Raw genomic sequence first — 21,305 nt, 5'->3', positions numbered from 1 at the left:
TGCAGATTTTGTCCATTAACCTGAGGCAAGAAAACAATAGCTTTCGTTGTAAATTATACCATAACCCCCCCCCATCCACAGGGCAACAGGACACCCTAAAGGAATGTTAAGCACATGTCGGTTCAGGCTACACATACATCACCAAGCTGTTAGTAAAGCTGTCAGATACAAGCCTAGATACAAGCCTAGATACATAGGTGGTGGTTGGGTGAGGTTGTGGATGGTGGGTAGAGTGGGACACAACACACGACGTGCACACAGAAAGAAAAAAAAGAAAAGAGAGAGAGACAGAGAGAGAGAAAGACAAACAGGCAAACATGCCAGCTGCTAGCATACCGTTCTTTCCAGCTTCAACACTGATGATTTCCCCGGCTCGTACTCAAAGATGCTCTTGGGCTCGGCACGGTACTTCCTGGTGTCTACCTTTTTATCCGGAGGCTCCCACTCGTTCCTGTGGAGAGGCGGGTGTCAGGGAGGGGTGGGGTGTGGGATGGAAGAGATCCAATCCTTATCAAGTAGTCTCCATGGCAACCAGAATAGGCTAAGATGTTTTTTTTCCTTCAATTTAAACATACATCCGCCCTCATTATCCCTGCTTACACTCCTCCTGTCTCTCTCTTCCTCTAATGATAATTCTATCATGTAAACAAGATTGGACCGGGTGACAATAAACAGAACAGCATTTCCTGGGGGAATTTCTAAATAGACCACCAACGCAAATATGACAGTATAGAATATGATGGAAATATGATTCTTAAAAAGAATACACCAAATCTCTCACCTATTCTGACCAAACACTTTCTCTTTAAAGACATATTTCTGAGCATCATAACATCATACAACAATAATAAACAATGATGACAGATGTGTTTAGGAATGCATCCGTTCATACATAACCACTGAGGAAAGATGAAGGTCAATCCACCTCATTTCATCTGCAGCTGTAGTGGGCAGCAGTTTATCCTCCATCACCTGTCCTCCTTCATGACGCTATCACTCATTTCTCTGAGAATAGATCATCCCAGGTCAGTGTTGACTTTTGCAGAGGGTTGAGACTAATCACTTCTTGAGTAAAAAATAGAGGGCACAGGAAGCGGGGAAAGAAAACCTCCGATTTTTCTCAGCGGAGGCAGAGCTGTAGTCCTACACACTCCTCTGAGCTTCCCTGTGAGCAGTTTCCCAGCCACAATGTTAATGTTATAGAGAATGTGTCTGCCCCCCAACCCAGGCCTTTTATTACAGTTAATTCAAACTCAAATAAAAAAGGAGTAAATCAAAAAAATTTAATAAAAATTAAAACAACAACCAAAGTTATGCCAAAAAATATGAGAATTAAATGTGGTCTGTTAAATATCAGATCCCTGTCATCTAAAGCTCTATTAGTGAACGATCTGATATCAGATTATCATATTGATTTACTCTCTTTAACTGAGACTTGGCTGTGTCAGGAAGAATATGTCAGCTTAAATGAATCCACTCCTCCCAGTCATCTTAATACCCATATTCCTCGAGACACTGGTCGAGGTGGTGGAGTGGCAGCTATCTTCACTTCTAGTCTTCTAATCAACCCTCGACCAAAACTTAGTTTCAGCTCTTTTGAAAGCCTTGTTCTGAGTTTTTCACACCCAGCCTGTAAAACTTTACAGCCTGTTTTATTTGTGATAGTATACCGCCCTCCTGGCGCATACTCTGATTTTCTAACTGAATTCTCAGAGTTTTTATCAGATTTAGTCCTGAGTTCAGATCAAATAATTATTGTAGGGGACTTCAATATTCATGTAGATGTTGATAATGATAGTCTTAGCATGGCATTTATGTCCCTTTTGGACTCTATTGATTTCACTCAAAGTGTAAACCAGCCTACTCACCGCTTTAACCACACCCTCGACCTTGTTCTAGCTTATGGCCTTGAAACCGAAAACTTAATTGTCTTCCCACAAAATCCTCTTTTATCAGATCACTATTTAGTAACATTCGATGTCCTATTAACCGACTACTCTCCAGTTAACAAAAATGTACTCACAAGATGTTTGTCTGATAGGACTGTAGCTAAATTTAAGGAAACAATTCCAGCTACTTTTAATTCTTTACCACATCTGTTTACTACAGAAAGCTCTTATGCTAATGTTAGTCCCTCTCAGCTTGATCAGTTTGTTGATAGTACTGCAGGCTTGCTGAGAAGTACTCTAGACTCGATTGCCCCCTTAAAAAAGAAGATTATTAAACGACAGAGGCTAGCTCCATGGTATGACTCAGAAACTCGTAACTTGAAGCAAATGTCGCGTAAATTTGAAAGAATGTGGCGATCCACCAAAACAGAAGAGTCTCGTTTATTCTGGCAAAATAGTCTTAATAAATACAGGAAGGCCCTACGGCATGCTCGAGGTGTCTACTACTCCTCCCTCATAGAAGAACATAAAAACAATCCCAGGTACCTTTTCAGCACTGTAGCCAGGTTGACAGAGAGTCACAGCTCCACTGAGCCAAGTATTCCTATAGGCCTCAGCAGTGATGATTTTATGAGCTTCTTTAATGACAAAATCCTAAAGATTAGAGACAAAATTTGTAACCTCCTGCCGTCAACTAGTGCAGATATATCTTTGGAAACTGCTCAAAAACCTGATGTTTACCTTGACTGTTTTTCTCCAATTGACCTTCCTGAGCTAAATTCTCTGATATCTTCGTCTAAACCATCAACCTGTCTTTTAGACCCGATTCCATAGCACTGAGACAGCACTTGTGCGAGTTTCAAATGATCTACTTACTGCTTCAGACAGAGGACTTCTCTCTGTACTCGTCCTGTTAGATCTTAGTGCCGCTTTCGACACGATAGACCATCACATCCTGTTACAGAGATTAGAACATTTAATTGGCATTACAGGATCTGCACTAAGTTGGTTTAAATCTTATCTATCAGATCGATCTCAGTTTGTTAATGTTCATGATGTGTCCTCTATGCAAACCAAAGTTAGTCATGGAGTTCCACAAGGTTCTGTGCTCGGACCGATTCTTTTTACCTTATATATGCTTCCTCTGGGTAATATCATGAGGAAACACTCCATTAATTTTCATTGTTATGCAGATGATACTCAATTATACTTATCTATGAAGCCAGATGAAACCAATCAGCTATCTAAACTAGAAGCATGCCTTAAGGACATAAAGATCTGGATGACTAGAAACTTTCTGCTACTTAATTCAGACAAAACTGAAGTTATTGTGCTCGGCCCAAAACACCTTAGAGACTCTTTCTCTAATGATATAGCTGCCCTAGATGGCATCAGTCTGGCATCCAGCACTACTGTTAGGAATCTGGGAGTTCTATTTGATCAGGATATGTCCTTCATCTCCCACATAAAACAAATATCAAGGACAGCCTTCTTTCATCTTCGCAACATAGCAAAAATCAGACACATCTTGTCTCAAAACGATGCAGAAAAACTAGTCCATGCATTCGTTACTTCCAGGTTGGATTATTGTAACTCGTTACTATCAGGCTGCCCTAATAAGTCACTAAAAACTCTGCAGCTGGTACAAAATGCTGCAGCACGTGTGCTGACAAGAACTAGGAAGAGAGATCACATCTCTCCTGTATTAGCCTCTCTGCACTGGCTTCCTGTAAAATCTAGAATAGAATTTAAAATCCTTCTTCTTACTTACAAAGCTCTTAATGGTCAGGCACCATCATATCTTACAGAGCTCATAGTGCCATATTACCCCTCTAGAACATTGCGCTCCCAGGATGCAGGCCTGCTTGTGGTACCTAAAGTCTCTAAGAGTAGTGTTGGAGGTAGAGCCTTCAATTACCAGGCCCCCCTCCTCTGGAACAATCTACCAGTCAAGGTCCGGGAGGCAGACACCCTCTCTTCTTTTAAGAGTAGACTTAAAACTTTCCTCTTTGATAAAGCTTATAGTTAGGGCTGGCTCAGGCTTGGACTAGCCCATAGTTATGCTGCTATAGGTTTAGACTGCCGGGGGGATCTGACACACCAAGCTTCTCTCTCTCTCTCTCTCTGACTCTCTGACTCTCTCTCTCTCTCTCTCACTCTCTCTCTCTCTCTCTCTCTCTCTCTCTGTCATATTAATGCAGCTCATTAACTCTGTATCTTCTGGTCCCATTAACATTACTAACCACATATCTTCCCGGGAGTTCTTGTGCTCCCTTGTATTGAAGGTTCCTGAGGATCGTTGCTGCAGACCACCTGCTGCTGTGGACCTGCTCGACTGCAACAACTACTAACATCAGCCTTCCCCATAGTATCATTATTGTTGCTGCTAATGCTAATAGTAGACCTGTTGACTTCAACTGTTACAATTACGATTACCTCAGCCTTTATCATTACTCTGCTTCTCTCGCTAATTTATTTATTTATTTATTCATTTAGCCCATCTTCACCCTAGTCTACCACTATTATTGGCATTGTAACCATAAGTATGTGTCTGTTGTTGTTCATGTAACAAGGACATATGTTGTTGTGGTAACAAGAACATATGTTGTTGTTGCTCTCTTTGCCTGTCTCTATCCTGCATCTCCTTCTATCCCATGTTTGGCCCATCCAGTCGAGGCAGATGGCTGTTCAACATGAGTCTGGTTCTGCTCGAGGTTTCTGCCTGTTAAAAGGAAGCTTTTCCTTGCCAATGTGCCGAATTGCTTAGTGCTACTCATGGTGGATTCATGTTGGGCCTCTCTTTAAATAACTTAACAAAGAGTCGGTCTAGACCTGCTCTTTCTGTAAAGTGTCTCGAGATAACCCTGGTTATGATTTGGCGCTATACAAATAAAATTTGATTGATTGATTGATTATCTCACAAACGCCTCGAGGGAATTTCTTCAAATTTGGCACAATTGTCCACTTAGACTCAAGGATGAACTGATTAGATTTTGGTGGTCAAAGGTCAAAGGTCAAGGTCGCTGTGACCTTGATGTTTATTCTATTCTTGTGAATGCGATATCTTAGGAACGCCTGGAGGGAATGTCTTCAAATTTTGCCCAACTGTTCACTTGGAGTCAAGGATGAACTGATTAGATTTGGTGGTCAAAGGTCAACGTCACTGTGACCTCACATAACACATTTTGCTTATAATTCAAGAATTCCTGCGCGAATTATAGTTAAAGTTGGCACAAACGTCCTCTTGGACTCATGACATGATTACATTTTGGTGGTCAAAGGTCAAAGGTCAAAGGTAACTGTGATCTCATGTCCATCCCATTCTTGTGAATACAATAACTCAGGAATGCCTTGAAGGAATTTCTTAAAATTTGGCACAAACGTCTACTTGGACTCAAGGATGAACTGAGCAGATTTTGGTCAAGGTCACTGTGATCTCACAAAACACACTTGTGGCCATAAGTCTAATTCATACGCTAATTATGACAAAAGTTCACACACATTTCTAATAGGTTTAAAATGATAAAGTGATGACATTTTATACCGAAAAGATGAAAGGTCAACTTCACTGTGACAGCATAATGCTTCATATTGTCAGTCCAAACAAATTCTTATTGATTTAGACCCCAAGGTACTTGTATGAATCCACCCTTTTCACTTTCTCTCACTGGATGACAATCAGGACAGGGGGGGCCGGTTCCTCTGGTAATCCATAACAAGGTCTCTGATCTTGCTAATATTGAACTAAAGGTGATGATAATTGTGTAAAAGTGTCAAAGCTCTTTATCAGTACTCTCTCCTCCTCTGGAAAAATAGTCTCTAAGTGAGGGCAGCATATTTCTCACTGGAAACTATTCACTGCAATCATACATGTCACTACAGCATTAACTTCCATTTCGCCAAAACATACACTTAATACCTTTTGTTTAATAACTCCAACATCTAGAGTCTACACAGACAGCAATGTAACTTCAACTTTAACTGGTCGGCGGAGACATAAAACCGCAAAGTGGTAATTCTAGTTCTAATCTGTTTCCTGTACATAGTGTTTTTATGTTTTATGTTCCTATTTTATATGCTTGTCATGTATGATTTTTGCCAATGTTTTTAATATTAAGCACATTGAGTCTGTGCCTGTCGTAGGAAATGTGCTATATAAACAAACTTGATTTGATTTGACTTACGAGCAATTTCTGTAAATAAAGACCACTCAAATCTGTTAAACACAAGACTGACACAATGTGAGTGAACATTATTAACTGCCATAATAGTCACTATATCTTGAGACATTGTCTATCAGGGTTTTCTAGAAAGAATTATCTATTTATTATCTATGAGATTTTTTTGTATCCTGAGTTGGAAACAGCTCCTTTATTACATGACCAAACATGAACAGTGCTGTTTTTTTTTCAGATAGATATCAAAGGGAATGTCATAAGGGTTGAAGCAGATGGAGTAGACTGACCTTTTGGCAGACGGTTTGAGGGAAGAGGTTCTTGTTGGCACAGGCATCGACCGGCCCCTTATATCAACCTCGATGTCACTTTTGGAGCGAGGGACTGCTTTCACTGAAAACAACAACATCGAAAGACTTTAACAGCCTGATACAGAACTGCATTAATGCATCAACTGAAATGTTATCAATGTTGAAGTGTAAGACATGCATGATGATTGATTATGATGGATGAATCTCGATAAATACTAATAGTGAAAGATACATAGATTCAATTTTATTTTTTCATTTTGACTTTTGTGTTTAAAGGAGAGTCCAATTGTAGAACTTACCATCCCTAAAGTAATCATAGGGGTTGGGAGCATCATCTAAAACAGGGGCAATCAACAATCAAAAATCATTAATTATATTTTTAACAATTTAAACTTGTAACTCGAAAGGTAATGAACACAGAATACATCTAAATAATTCACAACACCCCCCCCCCCCCCCCCCCCGCCATTAGGCCAAGCATTACACTACCAAACACAATCAAAGTCTGTCAAATCAAAGCACTTAGAGGAAGCAGTGCTGAGCTAAAAGTGGATCTAAGCATGGATGAGCATCAAGGCTCTGAATAAGTAATGCATTGCAATGTAAAAGGCCATAATCACCACTATCAGATTGATCTCTGAAAAATATCTCTGTAAGGCAACATTCACAGAATAATATCATTCACAACATGGAAGAAAACATGTTAGGCTGAGACAGAGGAACCTACTGTAAGTACCTGGTGCAACAGAAGAAATAAAATTTCAGCCTGCATTTTGTCTAAGGCTGCACACAAATGTTGCCTTCTTAAAAGCATGAACATAAACCTCACCTTAAACAATTACAAAACACTGATGGGTGAAGCTGGCTAGGAGCAGTACACATTCAAAAGGTTGTGTGCTGCCAGTGAGACCCAACACAGGAAAGGACAGTTCAAAGCAGGATTGCAGCAGCATCTAGTGGCTACCATAGTCCACTACATCAGAGGATTGCCCATGCATGCTTGTGTGACAATTGAATTCGGAAAAACATTACAAATAATAACATATTTGAAAACCAACAGACTAAAGCATTTAGTATTAGTACAAATATATGATTAACAGCAAAAACAGAAAGGCCATGAGCAATTCTTACATTTTGTTGATTCTAAGTTTAAAGAAACTAGGCTTTGTGCATTATCCTTCTTAACAGGTCAATATCAGTGTATCAAAGTGTTTGTACAAAACGTTTGTACAGGTCCACCTGTTTAGAGCTAACCATGTTGAAATTCAGATTTTAAAGGCCCAATACACGTTTTGTGTTTGAAAATATTAAGGGAATATATTCACAAACTTTACAATGGTTACGGATGACTATTTTTGACCAGCACAGTATAAGGGTTATTCTGTAATGCTTTATATAAAGGTCCTTGTGATAAGCATTATTTAATAGGTAAAATGTATAATAATTTGTTATTTAGAAAATGTAAGTGTAAATATTAGAATTATAAACACTGTTATTGTTGAATTATATGATATCTAAAGAACTGATAAGAGACTAGTAACACTTTATTGACTTCTGGAGAAAGTTAATAAATGCCTTATGTGGTTTTTTTGGCTTAATTTGGATTATACATACTTTATTATTAACTTATAAGCAGTTAAGTGTGTTAGCTGCTGCTATAAATGAATGTTAACAGTTACCAAGCTTTTTTTTTTAAATACTGGATCTAAAAAAAACTAAACTAAAAAAAACCCTAAAAAGAACTGTCTTAAAGTGTGTTCTTGTACTTACACCAACATAAAGCACGAGTAGGTACTCCAGCAACTTACAGTAGTATTGAGCTTTCACAAAGTTAAGGGACAAGAGACGGCTTTAAAAATCCTGACTAGAATTTATCAAGCTCAAAATACACGAGCTGCTTCATTTCCTATAATGGATCCTTTTTACACAAGCCCAGTTTGTAAAGTGCAGTTTCTATCTAAATTTGAAGTCCTTTCAGGATAAATCCAATGACATCATCAGGGCTTATACTGGTCAAGTAAACTGGCCTACAAGTGTTAAATTGGTGGACGGACTGATCAACGTGACTTTTCATCTATGACCATGTGTTTGTCAATATGATCATGCCTTTGCTGAGAATTGATTCCTAACCATTGAAGAAATGTGTCTCATGTGTTCACCATTGTATTACTTTGTTCATGTTGTAAGTTAATTTTAAATAAGACCGTTCTTATCATGCGACATAACCAGTATAATTATTTCCGACCATGCAAGAGTAATTATGGACTTTAATCTCAAAACAGCGTTACATCAGTCTCGTCACTGGAGACTTAATACCATTATTCTTAAAGATGAGGAATTTACTTCCAACTTCTCTACTGAACTTAAAGCATTTCTGGAAATCAACACCTCATCGGCCAGCAATGCCTCCGTCTTATGGGAAACATGCACAGCTTATGCCAGAGGATTAATTATTTTGTACTCTGCAACAAAAAAGCGCCAAAGACAGGAGAAACAAAAATCTTTAGAGAGTGAATTGACAGATAAAGAAAAAACATATATTGCCTCTCCATCACCACCATTGTGGCAAGAAATCACGGCAATCAGAACAGCTCTAAATTGCCTTCTTACCAGGGATGCAGAGAAGAAAATGAAATATACTAGACAGAGGTTTTATGAGCACAGAGATAAAGCAGGCAAATGTCTGGCCTATTATGTTAAGAAGCGTGCAGAATCCCAAACTATTGCAGCTGTATCTGATAAAGATGGCCACAAGGTATACGAAAATAAACTGATAAATAACTGTTTTAAGAATTTTTACAAAAACCTGTACTCTTCTGAACAAGCTCCAGGGGGAGAGCAACTAATGGACAATTTCTTTGCCCAATTGGATTTGCCAAATTTGTCAGAAGAGCATAAGACTGCCCTTAATAGTCCCATAACTAAAACTGAAGTGATCAAAGCTATTAATACATTACAAAATGGAAAGTCACCAGGACCGGATGGCTTCTGTTGTGAATTTTATAAACAGTTCCAAAATATTCTTGTAGATCCTCTTTTTGATATGTTCAATAACTCCTTCACTACAGGAGAATTCCCACAGACACTGAAGGAGGCCGATATATCCTTAATTTTAAAGAAGGGGAAGTGTTCTGACTCTTGCGGATCCTACAGGCCCATAGCCCTCCTAAATGTGGATAGGAAGCTGCTTTCTAAAATCTTGGCCTCTCGTTTAGAAAATCTTTTACCAATACTGGTAAAGGAAGACCAGACAGGTTTTGTAAGGGGTCGGAACTCAGCTACCAATGTTAGACGTCTGTTGAATGCTATCCTAGCTTTACAACAGAAGTCTATTAATGGTCTGGTGCTTTCTCTCGACGCAGAGAAAGCATTCGACCGAATTGAATGGTCTTTCTTACTGTATACACTGGGTAAATTTGGTTTGGGGGAGAACTTGGGTCAAAATTATTTATACTAGACCACAGGCAGCAGTCTTGACTAATGGACTCAGGTCTGAATACTTCAATACTCACAGAGGGGTGATGCAGGGCTGCCCTTTATCGCCCCTCCTATTCGCTTTGGCCATAGAGCCACTTGCTGAGGCCATAAGGGTGACACCCACAATACGTAGTTTAGAGATTGGACAGCTGTGTCATAAAATAACCTTATACGCGGATGATGTTCTAATCCTTCTGACCCACCCTGAAACATCTGTACCAGGTCTTATTGATGCGATTGACAGATTCAGTTGTTTCTCTGGTTATAAGATCAACCTGGCTAAATCAGAGGCTATGCCCCTTGGTACTCTTTCAACAATACCAACTGCTGTACCTTCCTTTCCTTTCAAATGGTCTCCCAATGGGTTTGTGTACTTAGGAATCTTCATCACCCCATCCTTTGATCAACTATATAAAGCCAACTTTGCACCCTTATTTTGTAAAATTAAGCAGGACCTAGAGCGATGGATGTCACTTCAGCCTTTTAAACTAGCTGTAATTAAGCCACTTCTTAAAAAGCCTACCCTAGATTCAGGCACCTTAGCTAACTATAGACCTATATCTAACCTTCCTTTTATCTCAAAGATCCTTGAGAAAGCAGTCGCTAATCAATTATGTGACTTTCTTCATAACAACAGTTTATTTGAGGACTTTCAGTCAGGATTTAGAGTCCACCATAGCACTGAGACAGCACTTGTGCGAGTTTCAAATGATCTACTTACTGCTTCAGACAGAGGACTTCTCTCTGTACTCGTCCTGTTAGATCTTAGTGCCGCTTTCGACACGATAGACCATCACATCCTGTTACAGAGACTAGAACATTTAATTGGCATTACAGGATCTGCACTAAGTTGGTTTAAATCTTATCTATCAGATCGATCTCAGTTTGTTAATGTTCATGATGTGTCCTCTATGCAAACCAAAGTTAGTCATGGAGTTCCACAAGGTTCTGTGCTCGGACCGATTCTTTTTACCTTATATATGCTTCCTCTTGGTAATATCATGAGGAAACACTCGTTATGCAGATGATACTCAATTATACTTATCTATGAAGCCAGACGAAACCAATCAGCTTTCTAAACTAGAAGCATGCCTTAAAGAAATAAAGATCTGGATGACTAGAAACTTTCTGCTACTTAATTCAGACAAAACTGAAGTTATTGTGCTCGGCCCAAAACACCTTAGAGATTCTTTCTCTAATGATATAGCTGCCCTAGATGGCATCAGCCTGGCATCCAGCACTGCTGTTAGGAATCTGGGAGTTCTATTTGATCAGGATATGTCCTTCATCTCCCACATAAAACAAATATCAAGGACAGCCTTCTTTCATCTTCACAACATAGCAAAAATCAGACACATCTTGTCTCAAAACGATGCAGAAAAACTAGTCCATGCATTTGTTACTTCCAGGTTGGATTATTGTAACTCGTTACTATCAGGCTGCCCTAATAAGTCACTAAAAACTCTGCAGCTGGTACAAAATGCTGCAGCACGTGTGCTGACAAGAACTAGGAAGAGAGATCACATCTCTCCTGTATTAGCCTCTCTGCACTGGCTTCCTGTAAAATCTAGAATAGAATTTAAAATCCTTCTTCTTCCACCATGAGTAGCACTTAGCAATATTCGGCACATTGGCAGAAAAACTTCCTTTTAACAGGCAGAAACCTCGAGCAGAACCAGACTCATGTTGAACAGCCATCTGCCTCGACTGGATGGGCCGAAAATGGGATAGAAGGAGATGCAGGATAGAGACATGTTGGGCCTCTCTTTAAATAACATAACAAAGAGTCGGTCTAGACCTGCTCTTTCTGTAAAGTGTCTCGAGATAACTCTGGTTATGATTTGGCGCTATACAAATAAAATTTGATTGATTGATTGATTGACTTCCTATTTCCTGGTGAGGACGCATTGCCCTGGTCAAAATGAATGTGTTGCCTAGGTTATTGTATCCTATCCAAATGATTCCTGTTTTGTTTTCTAAAAGGGTGTTGAAGGATATAAATGGGTGGCTCAGCTCTTTTATTTGGAACAAGCGTAGACCTAGGCTTAAGATGGCAGTATTACATCTACCAAGTTCGATGGGTGGCCTGGACTTACCTAATATTAAAATTTACCAACTATTTAAGATTTGTAAACGACAGCATTATCACAGTGCAGACTAAGTGACCTATTCTTTTTTAATACTTTTAAAGAAATTAAAGCTTTTTGTGCAAATCCTGTAACAATCAACACTCATGGCGGCTTGTCCGCCGTCATGAGGGAAGATCAAATATAACATCCATTTTCACCCCAATAATAAATAATCCTGCTTTTCCCCCTGGTTCTTCGGACCCTGGTTATCGACAATGGTCTAATAAGAATATTAAATCCCTCAGTGACCTATTCTCATATGATAAGCTTATGTCATTTGAACAGCTTACTAACAATTACAAATTGTCCAAACAAGATTTCTTTCGCTTTTTGCAAATAAGGCATTATATCATTCATTGCACAACCCTTATTGATCACCCTGAAATATCTGTTGTTGAGAAATTTCTGTTTCAACAACAATTGAAAGTGTCTCTGAGCTCATTCTACCATGTACTTAATGTTTTTTCTACTACTGATGCGCAGGGGGTCCGAGGCGTGTGGGAGAAGGAGTTGTCTGTGACCATAGATGAAGAAAAGTGGGATACCATTTGGTCTCTTGCAAAAAAGATTTCAATTTGCACTCGGACAAGAGCAATACAACTTAAGATTTTACACAGATTACATATTTCCCCTCACTGCAGGCATTTCTTCAACCGCTCTCTCTCCCCTCTGTGTCTCAAGTGTAAAACTGATGTGGGAACTCTGACTCATTGTTTCTGGTCTTGTCATAAACTTCAAAGATATTGGGTTGAAATTATAAGTGAATTGGAGAGAATTTTTCATATTAATATAGAAATGGACCCCATGTCCCTGATTCTAGGTCTTCCAAGTGACTATTTGAAAACAGCAGTCAACAAAGATTGTATAATATTCTAACGTTTGCAGCTAGGAAAAATTTTTCTTTTGCAGTGGGTCAGTGACAAGGTTCCTTCTGTCTGCGGTTGGCGCAAAATAATTTTTGAACTGATTCCTTTAGAATATCTTACCAACGTCATACATCACAGTGTAGATCAGTTCTACAGAGTATGGCGCCCATTTTTGGACTATATCTGTCCAGACCTTTTCTCCACCCTATTAAAAGGACTGCTGTGGACTTGAACGATATTTGTGTACTGTAAGACTGATTCACCACCTCTTGTATCATGCCATATGTTCATCTCTCATGTAAGAGCTGTTGTGTATGTTTTGTGTTTATTTTGTTTTGTGTCTAGTTTTGTAGACACTGTTTGTTTGTTGAATGGAAACAAAAACTGCAAAATACATAAATACATAAATAAATAAATAAATAAATAAATAAGACCGCTCAATGTAAGGAACTATCTTGGAAGGGAGTGTAAAACCCCTTCCTAATGAGTGTTTGTGTTTATGTTACATTGTCTGCTGTATCAAAGAGATGAGTGTAAAAGAAGATTAGGGGTGATAGGCATGTGACACTCAGGATGATGAAAGAAGGAAAATGTGTGATATAGTAAGTCATTTATTATTTAATTAACTCAAATGACATCCTGAGTGTAATTATGTGTATCCTGTTGTTTCGTCAAAGCCTAAAGTCCACTGTCTGAAACGCTATAAGAAGGGGAAGAAACTGTTACTCTACAGTCATTCCAGAATGGCTCTTGCTTGCAAGCAATGAAAGTCGACTTAGAAACTGAAATATTGTGCTGGGTGATATTTTGTTACCCTCTTTCACCAATCCTAGACAAAGACTGATTTTTCAGTTGCCGCGACACCCTTCAATTACTTTTTTTTAATCTTATTTTTTTTTATTTTAAAGGTAATTAAGTGTTTGAATTCTGTCACCTATTATTTCAGAGTACATGTGTTGATTTGTCAGTTAAGTATGTGGGCACACAATAGGAATTTGAATCCTTTTTTAATATTACTCTCTATATACAGACACACAAATTGACATACTACTTTTGTTTAAATCCCTAAATAAATGTTGCCTTTAACTGTATGTAAGTTTTTACATTACATTACAAACTAAATTACATTAGGAAATGTGTACAAAGCCTGAAGTGTAACTAAGACCAACAGAAATATCAGCTGACACGGAGCAAACAATAAATAAAAATAAGTCAAAGCCTTTAAATACTTTGGGCAACTTCAAAGTATTTGATACTGCTTTTGCACAGGATTTTGCTGTCACACAGGATTAGGTATAGCAGATTAAACATAGCTTAATTATTTGAAAGGGCTAAAGATGGCTGCAGTTTAGTAAAGCCAGCAAGAATGGAGTCACTGCCATAAGATACCTTTTGATCTCATCTGAATGTCATATTTCTCGGGGAAGGTGTAGGTGGGGCGGTAAGGGTTTTCCACAATAGGCTCTGAGCACGGTGATGGAGAGACAGAGCACAGGGTGACATAAAATGCAAACACATATAGAAACACACACAGGGTTTGGACAACAACAGATAAGCATGACAACAACATGACAACACTGATCAGATAAACAAAAAGTGGAAATAATGGTTTTCTCTCACCAGGTATTCTGTGTATCTGTTTGAACATTGTCTTGTACCAATCTTTGGACTTCTCAGTATTCTGAAATAAAGATGTAAAGATTTTTGACTGAATCCAAAAACTAAGGACGGCATACAGATATATCAACGGTGCTGTTCAAGGAGTAGAGCAGCCATGGGCCCTGTTTCAGAAGGCAAGTTCAATGAAAACTCTTCAATCAATCTTGATTTGAAGCAATTTGAAGGAAACCCTTACTTTTCAGTTTCAGAAAAAAAAATCACTTAACTATGGGTCACTTACTGTGTTAGAATATGCTATGAAGCTAGCCTTCTCATTGCTAAGCTAGTAGTTAATAGTTAAATAGTTATCATGAAAGAGAAGACAATGCTCAATAAAATGTTTTTTTACCTCCTTACTGCTACCGCGTATCTTTTTGCAAATTGTAATGTCTGCCCATATTGGCATGCATAAATATTTAAAACGGCAGCTCTGCTCTTTATTTACCATGCCATGGTGAATTATAACATCTGAACTCCATTGTTTGGCTGCTTTCTTCATTCCTCCCCGATGAGCTTAACCCAGAGTTTTTCATCTGGGGCTTCGTCAACACCTGCTTTCTGAAACAGGCCCTAAGTTTTATTCAAGTGTATGTTTTGGCAAAGTTTTAGAATAGTCAAGCATAGGTGTAACAATTAACATTAACAATGGCTGCATTCCACTAAGATGTGTATACTGGCAGCTCAAAGGAATTGAGTCATTGTTAATATGATTAGTTACATCTGACAAATCAAACATTTATTCCAAATAAAATGATAGAAATCATTCTTAAGTCAGCATTAATCACCAATATACTCGAACAAAGTATAGTAATCTACTTTGTATAAATAGTAATGCTACGAAAACAAAGACCCATAAGTGATATGAACAAAATATTCAGTAAAAAATAAACTATTCATTTGATAGAATTTTTTGCTCACCCGTACAGGCACAATGGGCTTGTTTAGAGGACTTAGAGCAGGAGAGTGCAGTGACAGCCTCAGCCTCTTCTCGTCCATATCAGGGACTGGACTGACTGAGTCTCTCCAGGGATCTGGACTTTTGTCCCTTTCTGGTGTTGGGTCTGTCAGAAAAAAAAACAGAAAATAAAGAAACAGCAGAAATCTGTTAGCCAGACAAAATTCAGACTTCCCCAGCACATTTAAATGTCAGATACCAATAAACAATTTGCATTAGGGAAATTGTGTATGTATGCAACATGTGACACTTGCCAAGGAATGAAATGTGTCAGGTGTTAAATAGGCAGAAGAAGGAAGAAAATGAAAAATCTCAATCTGGTAGTCATGGTAACCTTTCCTTGCAGGTAAATATACAGAAAAAAAATGTCTATACTCTGGGCAGTCCTGTTCATATTTTTTAACACATTGAGGCATGAAACATTACTCATTTCAAAGTGTAGATTGGTGAATTAAAGTCTACGAAATGAAAAATAAATTATGTATATCAGTAAGACATCACCAAGACCAAAATGAGAGAAATGCTTTTGCTCCTCTGTTGAAAGGGAAAGACAGACAAAGACAGGACCGTGAAATGAGACTAAGCAATGATGTAGAAGTTAGAACGCACAGGTTATGTGAAACACTGAGCAAGAAAGGGTTCAGTGATCACAGACAAGACACAGGTAAGACTTAGCTAAGAGCACCATGAGCCAAAACAAATAAAATGCCATACAGACATGTAGAAGAGTGTTCAAGACACCTTAGGAAACATTTCTCGTGCTGGTCATCAACAGCTCAATAGTGTGCTCACCTCTATTGTGTTGCAGTAGAACTATAGTGGGGTTAACTGTACTGCTGCAGGGATAAGCAGAGCTGGATGTTGATGTGGTGCAGTTTTGAATGTCAGTAGAGGATGAAGACTGGTTTTCTTTTATGCTTTCTGGTGAATTAGGCTGAAAGTAACAGAGAGGGCAATTAATAATTCAGAAAAGTTTTAAAAAGTATTCCTAGGAACTTCTCTTAAATCAAATGCAGACCTCAAAATAAAGAGATCACACAGTTCTCAGAATTGTAAAACCACAAAGAGCCAAACAAAGATCCTGTGCAAATGAGATGGAAGTACACGTACCTGGCAATGCGTGTTGTTTACAGGAGGTAAATCAGCTGTGGTGTCTCTGCCTCCCTCAGGCAGTCCTGCTTTAGAGCTGTCTCCATTAATCTGGCTTGTCCAGCCACCTAAAAAGAGTTCACAGCTCTCAGTTTTGCCAGTGCAGAAAGAATATTAAAAACACTGAAGATGAGACAAATAAGTACAGTATTTAAGTGAACTTAAAGTATCAAACCAAACAAAAGCTAACTGCTGATGAAATGTGTCTGCATTTCATTCTGCAGGGTGTGAATGCTTCCCTTGGTGGTTTTCATGTGCACAGATGTCAATATGCCCAGACAACGAAAAAAATGATTCTCTGACAATCCCTGAACTTTGTAAACAGAACAAAGCGCTTATTCAGTGAGCTGCAAAGGCTGTTTGTTCCATTGGCCTTTATATTCAGGCTCTACAACAATTAAAGCAACTCCCTGAAAGCCTTGGCCTGCCTCCAGTCCAGTTCCAATGTGCTCTTCGTAACAAACAAACCCACAGTCAAGGCGCCTCTCTCCAAAGTGCAGTGTGGGCAGGTCGCAACAAAAAACCTCTTTGACGCTCAAATGAAAATATGAGCCATTGCACTTTATTATGACTCTGAGTGTGCCCAGCATGCAATCATACCATTACGAGATATATAATGTTATAAAACAGGAGCCAAAATCCTAGTTTCTGTTTCATGTTCCTGGCCCATAAAGCTGATTCTGATCAAAACAGAACTCTGAAAGGACTGAGAAAAAATTACAACTAAGGAAGATGATCAAATGCTTTCAAAATTACGGCAATGTTCACATTCTCTGCCCACATTCAACAGGGACTTGCCCTTTTTTCACATGGCCATGCAACTATTAATGTTCTCTAAATATGTTTTCATCATGTGGAGAGCTTTTTCTGAAACAGCTGTGGCATTCGCTCTGACTCACTTGTTGTTGTGATGACATTTGTCTCTTCGCTGATGAGGCCCTCATCATCTATGTGGACTAGGGTGGCCCTCAGAGTTACGACTCCTTTCCCTTTGCACACTCTGCTGGGGTCCAAATCTGAAAACATTCAAAATAACAGACTTATTTCCACAGCTTCTCAAGGTTAAAGGCATAGCAATTTTATATTTGGTAAACTCAAAGTGCACTCCTGCTTCAGAGCTACTGAATCCAAGTTAATGCAACCTCATGCCCCCATGATCGAAATAGAACAGTAAAATCCAAACCAGGCCGTCATATTAATATCCTCCTGTCCCGTAAAACTAATTGCTATGATCACACCGTCAGAGGCGGAAATAGAGCAGCTTTAGCTTTAGTGATCCCACATTGTTAACAAATGACTTTTAAAAGCCACCTTCTTAGTGAGTAAGAGGTGGCCCACAGATGTAGGCGCCGAAAAATGATTTAAGTAAGATAAGATAAGATAATTCTTTGTTGATCCCCAGAGCTGAAATTTGAGTGTTGGAACAGCACAAAATACAGTAGCAAGAAGACAAGAACAGATAGAAATAAGATAGATAGAATAAAATAAGAGTATATTCTGGTATTCAAAAGTGACAATCTAAAGTGACGGGTATGGGATAAAGTGACATGTATGATCAGCAACATTTTAGCAGTATGAAATAGTAGAGTATAATATGATGTATAAGATGTAACATATACACTACCAGTCAGAAGGTTGGACACACTTTCCCATTCACTTGTATGAGAAAATGTGTCCAAACTTTTGACTGATAGTGTAGTACAATATAAGGTGCAATATAAAAGTGGCAATAAAATACATTATCGTATATTACAGTATTAATATGTATATAATGTAGTATGATATGGAATATTTGGAATAAGTGGACGGATAAGTCACCTGCAGCAGGAATCAGGTCAGGAGAACCTTTCATGGTTGTCAAAGGTGTAATCCTGACGGCACAGACCGATCGAGGACCTGATGGGACTTTAATGAACACACACAATGTCTTCACAACATTTTGTCATGTAGCTGAAATGTAACCAAAATATTCTAAACAATTACATACAATGTGACAGCACATCCAGGTGAAAGGAAACCTGGCCATTTTAGTGTTTAAAAAAATAAACTGATGTAATGAAAGGTTCTGGCACATTTGTGTTTCTTTGTGCTTCATTAGCATCCAATTATCAAATTGTTGTAACCAAACAATATAGATTTATGAATAAATGTACTGAATCATTTGCTGCAGTCAGAGTGAGATGACTTACTGGGAGTTGAGCTTGGTCTTATGCTGCCCTCTTCTGGAGAGCACTGAAGGAGAAACACAGAATTGCAAATACTCAACATAGTGTTGCCAAGAACTGATTTCTGGGCAGTATAGTACACATTCATCTATACACCCAATCACATGTCACAGAGAATTAAGTCACTTCTAATGTTTGTAAAATGCAGTAAAGTAACTATGATAAAGTGAAATGTCTTCTGGTATGTTGGTTTTTTAGCTTTCCTTGAAGCGTTTCCCAAACTATAAGAAAAAATATTGTCACATTATTTTAGACTGTAAAGGAAATGTAAAGTAAACAATTCCCTTTAAATGTAATTCCAGAATTTAATAAGAACTTGGATTTATTTTCATTTTTTTTGGTTGCTTGTTTCTTCTAAGCCCTTGTTAAAACATGCATGAAGTTAAGTATTCTTAGTCTTCTTCAAACCTACTGGCTACCAAAAACGCAAAATCAAGAAATCTTAAGCAATCTAAGTTCATGTAAAAAAATTTTCTAACAATTCTATAGATTCAGTTGACCTCTGATTCATTTAGTGCTTGACACTTCAGCTCTGATGGCAACACATGAGTCATTCTGCATGACAATTCTTCGATGAAAAAATATTTATGTGTTCCCCTTTAAGAACAAGAAGGGAGGGTGTGAGAGAGAACAAACATATGCTAATCTGGGCTGCATCAGTGGAGCTTGCAGAAGCAACACCAAGGCCACCAGAAAAGCATCTGTGAAACACTTCCCATTTCTCGCTGGGCCTCCCATTGTGTTCAGACAGCACAACTGATTTAGAAGACCTCCTCATTTAAAAGGCACAGAATAGGGCTGGTTGACACAAAGACTCACATAAAGGTTCTTAAACAGTCACTCAAGCATACATGTGCATATTCAAATAAGTAGTTCTATTTTTGTAGGCCATGATTAATGGACAAAAGGCATAAACAGCAAAATGCATCTAAAATTTACTGAACAATGTCAAATTTAAGCAGCTGTAGCAAAGTTCAGTCTTTGCTTGTTCCACTCTGACTTTATGTTAGATTGCACTATGTTGGTGGTAAATAAGCAACCTGCAGAACAGGCAGGGGACTACTGTTCCAGCTGGAAACTCTGCAAATAGGCCTCAATTGATGAGAGGGAAATGGAAGTGATTCCAACAACACAAAAACCGTTTAAAACATCTTCCAGTCATGGACCTGAGCAGTCCTTGAGCATCAGAAAATCTGAGTATCTATTATCACTCTCTCCTTTCTAAAATCAGTTATTTCCTGACCCCTTGCATCCCAGAGAGGCAACGTCCAAGACATTCTTTTGAGTGCCTAAATCTCAACACTGCTTCTGCTGTATCATCAGTAGAGTATGAAGTGTGTTGACGAGGCTGGCAGCAGAGGAGAAGAAACTGTTCCTTTGTCGGCTGGTTTTGGTCCTGATGGACCGCAGCCGCAGAGAGAAGGGTCTCAAAGAGACTTTGGAACCAAGTAATAATAATAATATAATAATATAATATAATATGTAATAATAAAGAAAACTAAAAAGAGCAGGTTAACATGGGTAATTAATATTTCTTTTATATGAAAAATCATACAGGAAGTGTTTTCTTGGTCTCTAAGCACTCTTGCCCTCCTCCTTCTCATAATTTGCTCACCGAGCTTCGGGATCAAGAGAAGTAATTGGTCAGTAGGTGTTTTTTTGTACAAACTGCCCCTCTGGAGCAGGGCTCAGAAGTGTGTGAAGTTCTGATTAACGCCATATTGTCACAGGGCTTGTGAAAAATCCCCTCCTCCTCCTCTGACTCTCCTTTACCTGCCTCTTCACTTCCTGAATGGGCGGAGCTTCAAAGCTAATAAAGGAAGCCAGCTCACCTGTGACAAACTCTATGGGAACAATGGAACTGGCTGGCTGCATGTGGATGCCCCCTCACCTCAAGTTTGAACTGTGTATTTGATATAAAACCAGTTAAACAATAAATATTTGGACTGGAACTCCATGCCTTTGCTCATCTGTTCTGACCGACATTCCACTGAGTTGGTACCACCCTTTAACGAGTCTGTCCTAGGAAAACCAGTGTTCATCTAAAAGCAAATATTTTTCAGGGCGTGTGTGTCTACTGCAAGAGGTGGGGCATATTCCATATCTCAATGATTTGTTCCTGATGATGTGATGGGGTGGGGCCTGACATGTGAAGGGGGGCTTAGGATGTTATTTCGGCAAACTTAAGACCCGATAATTGCAAGTAAACACAAGGAAAACTGTTTCTTTTTCGGGTTCATACCACAGTAGTTAGCCAAAGTGTTAGCCAAAGTGCAGCCTCTGTTATTGGACTGTAAACAATGCAGCGCAACAATGCAGCCAGAGGAGCGCCCATTCATCTCTTTCTGGTGAGTCTCAGTTTCACTGTAAATAAGCATGTCACCCTGTTCTTGTAATCTGCTTGCCATTAACGAGTCTTGCCTTTGCCAAAATAACATCATGATGCAGATTTGTAAAAAGTAAAAATGCA

At 38.7% G+C, this 21,305-nt stretch overlaps 1 protein-coding gene across 2 annotated transcripts in view; it reads right to left on the bottom strand.

Annotated features, from left to right (window-relative positions):
• The window catches only part of LOC138588142 (sorbin and SH3 domain-containing protein 1), a 52,035-nt gene that overhangs the window by 20,155 nt on the left and 10,575 nt on the right, over positions 1-21,305 (bottom strand). The window contains exons 2-12 of one of the 2 annotated variants that reach the window (XM_069658043.1): positions 18,800-18,842; positions 18,429-18,515; positions 17,510-17,626; positions 16,572-16,678; positions 16,254-16,395; positions 15,425-15,567; positions 14,468-14,528; positions 14,237-14,311; positions 6,675-6,710; positions 6,355-6,457; positions 337-451 (exon numbers count right to left, since the gene is read on the bottom strand). In XM_069658043.1, the coding sequence (XP_069514144.1) occupies positions 337-451; positions 6,355-6,457; positions 6,675-6,710; positions 14,237-14,311; positions 14,468-14,528; positions 15,425-15,567; positions 16,254-16,395; positions 16,572-16,678; positions 17,510-17,626; positions 18,429-18,462 (933 nt within the window). In that variant the 5' untranslated portion in view covers positions 18,463-18,515; positions 18,800-18,842. Of the gene's footprint in view, positions 1-336; positions 452-6,354; positions 6,458-6,674; positions 6,711-14,236; positions 14,312-14,467; positions 14,529-15,424; positions 15,568-16,253; positions 16,396-16,571; positions 16,679-17,509; positions 17,627-18,428; positions 18,516-18,799; positions 18,843-21,305 lie in introns of those variants that run through there. The other variant, XM_069658042.1, reaches the window with a different exon arrangement.

The sequence above is a fragment of the Semicossyphus pulcher genome, unplaced genomic scaffold (genome assembly GCF_022749685.1).
Source record: "Semicossyphus pulcher isolate SPU_LCO1_2020_fin unplaced genomic scaffold, fSemPul1.0.p SCAF_12, whole genome shotgun sequence".
Taxonomy (NCBI): domain Eukaryota; kingdom Metazoa; phylum Chordata; class Actinopteri; order Labriformes; family Labridae; genus Semicossyphus; species Semicossyphus pulcher.
This window is presented reverse-complemented; position numbering and strand designations above follow the sequence as displayed.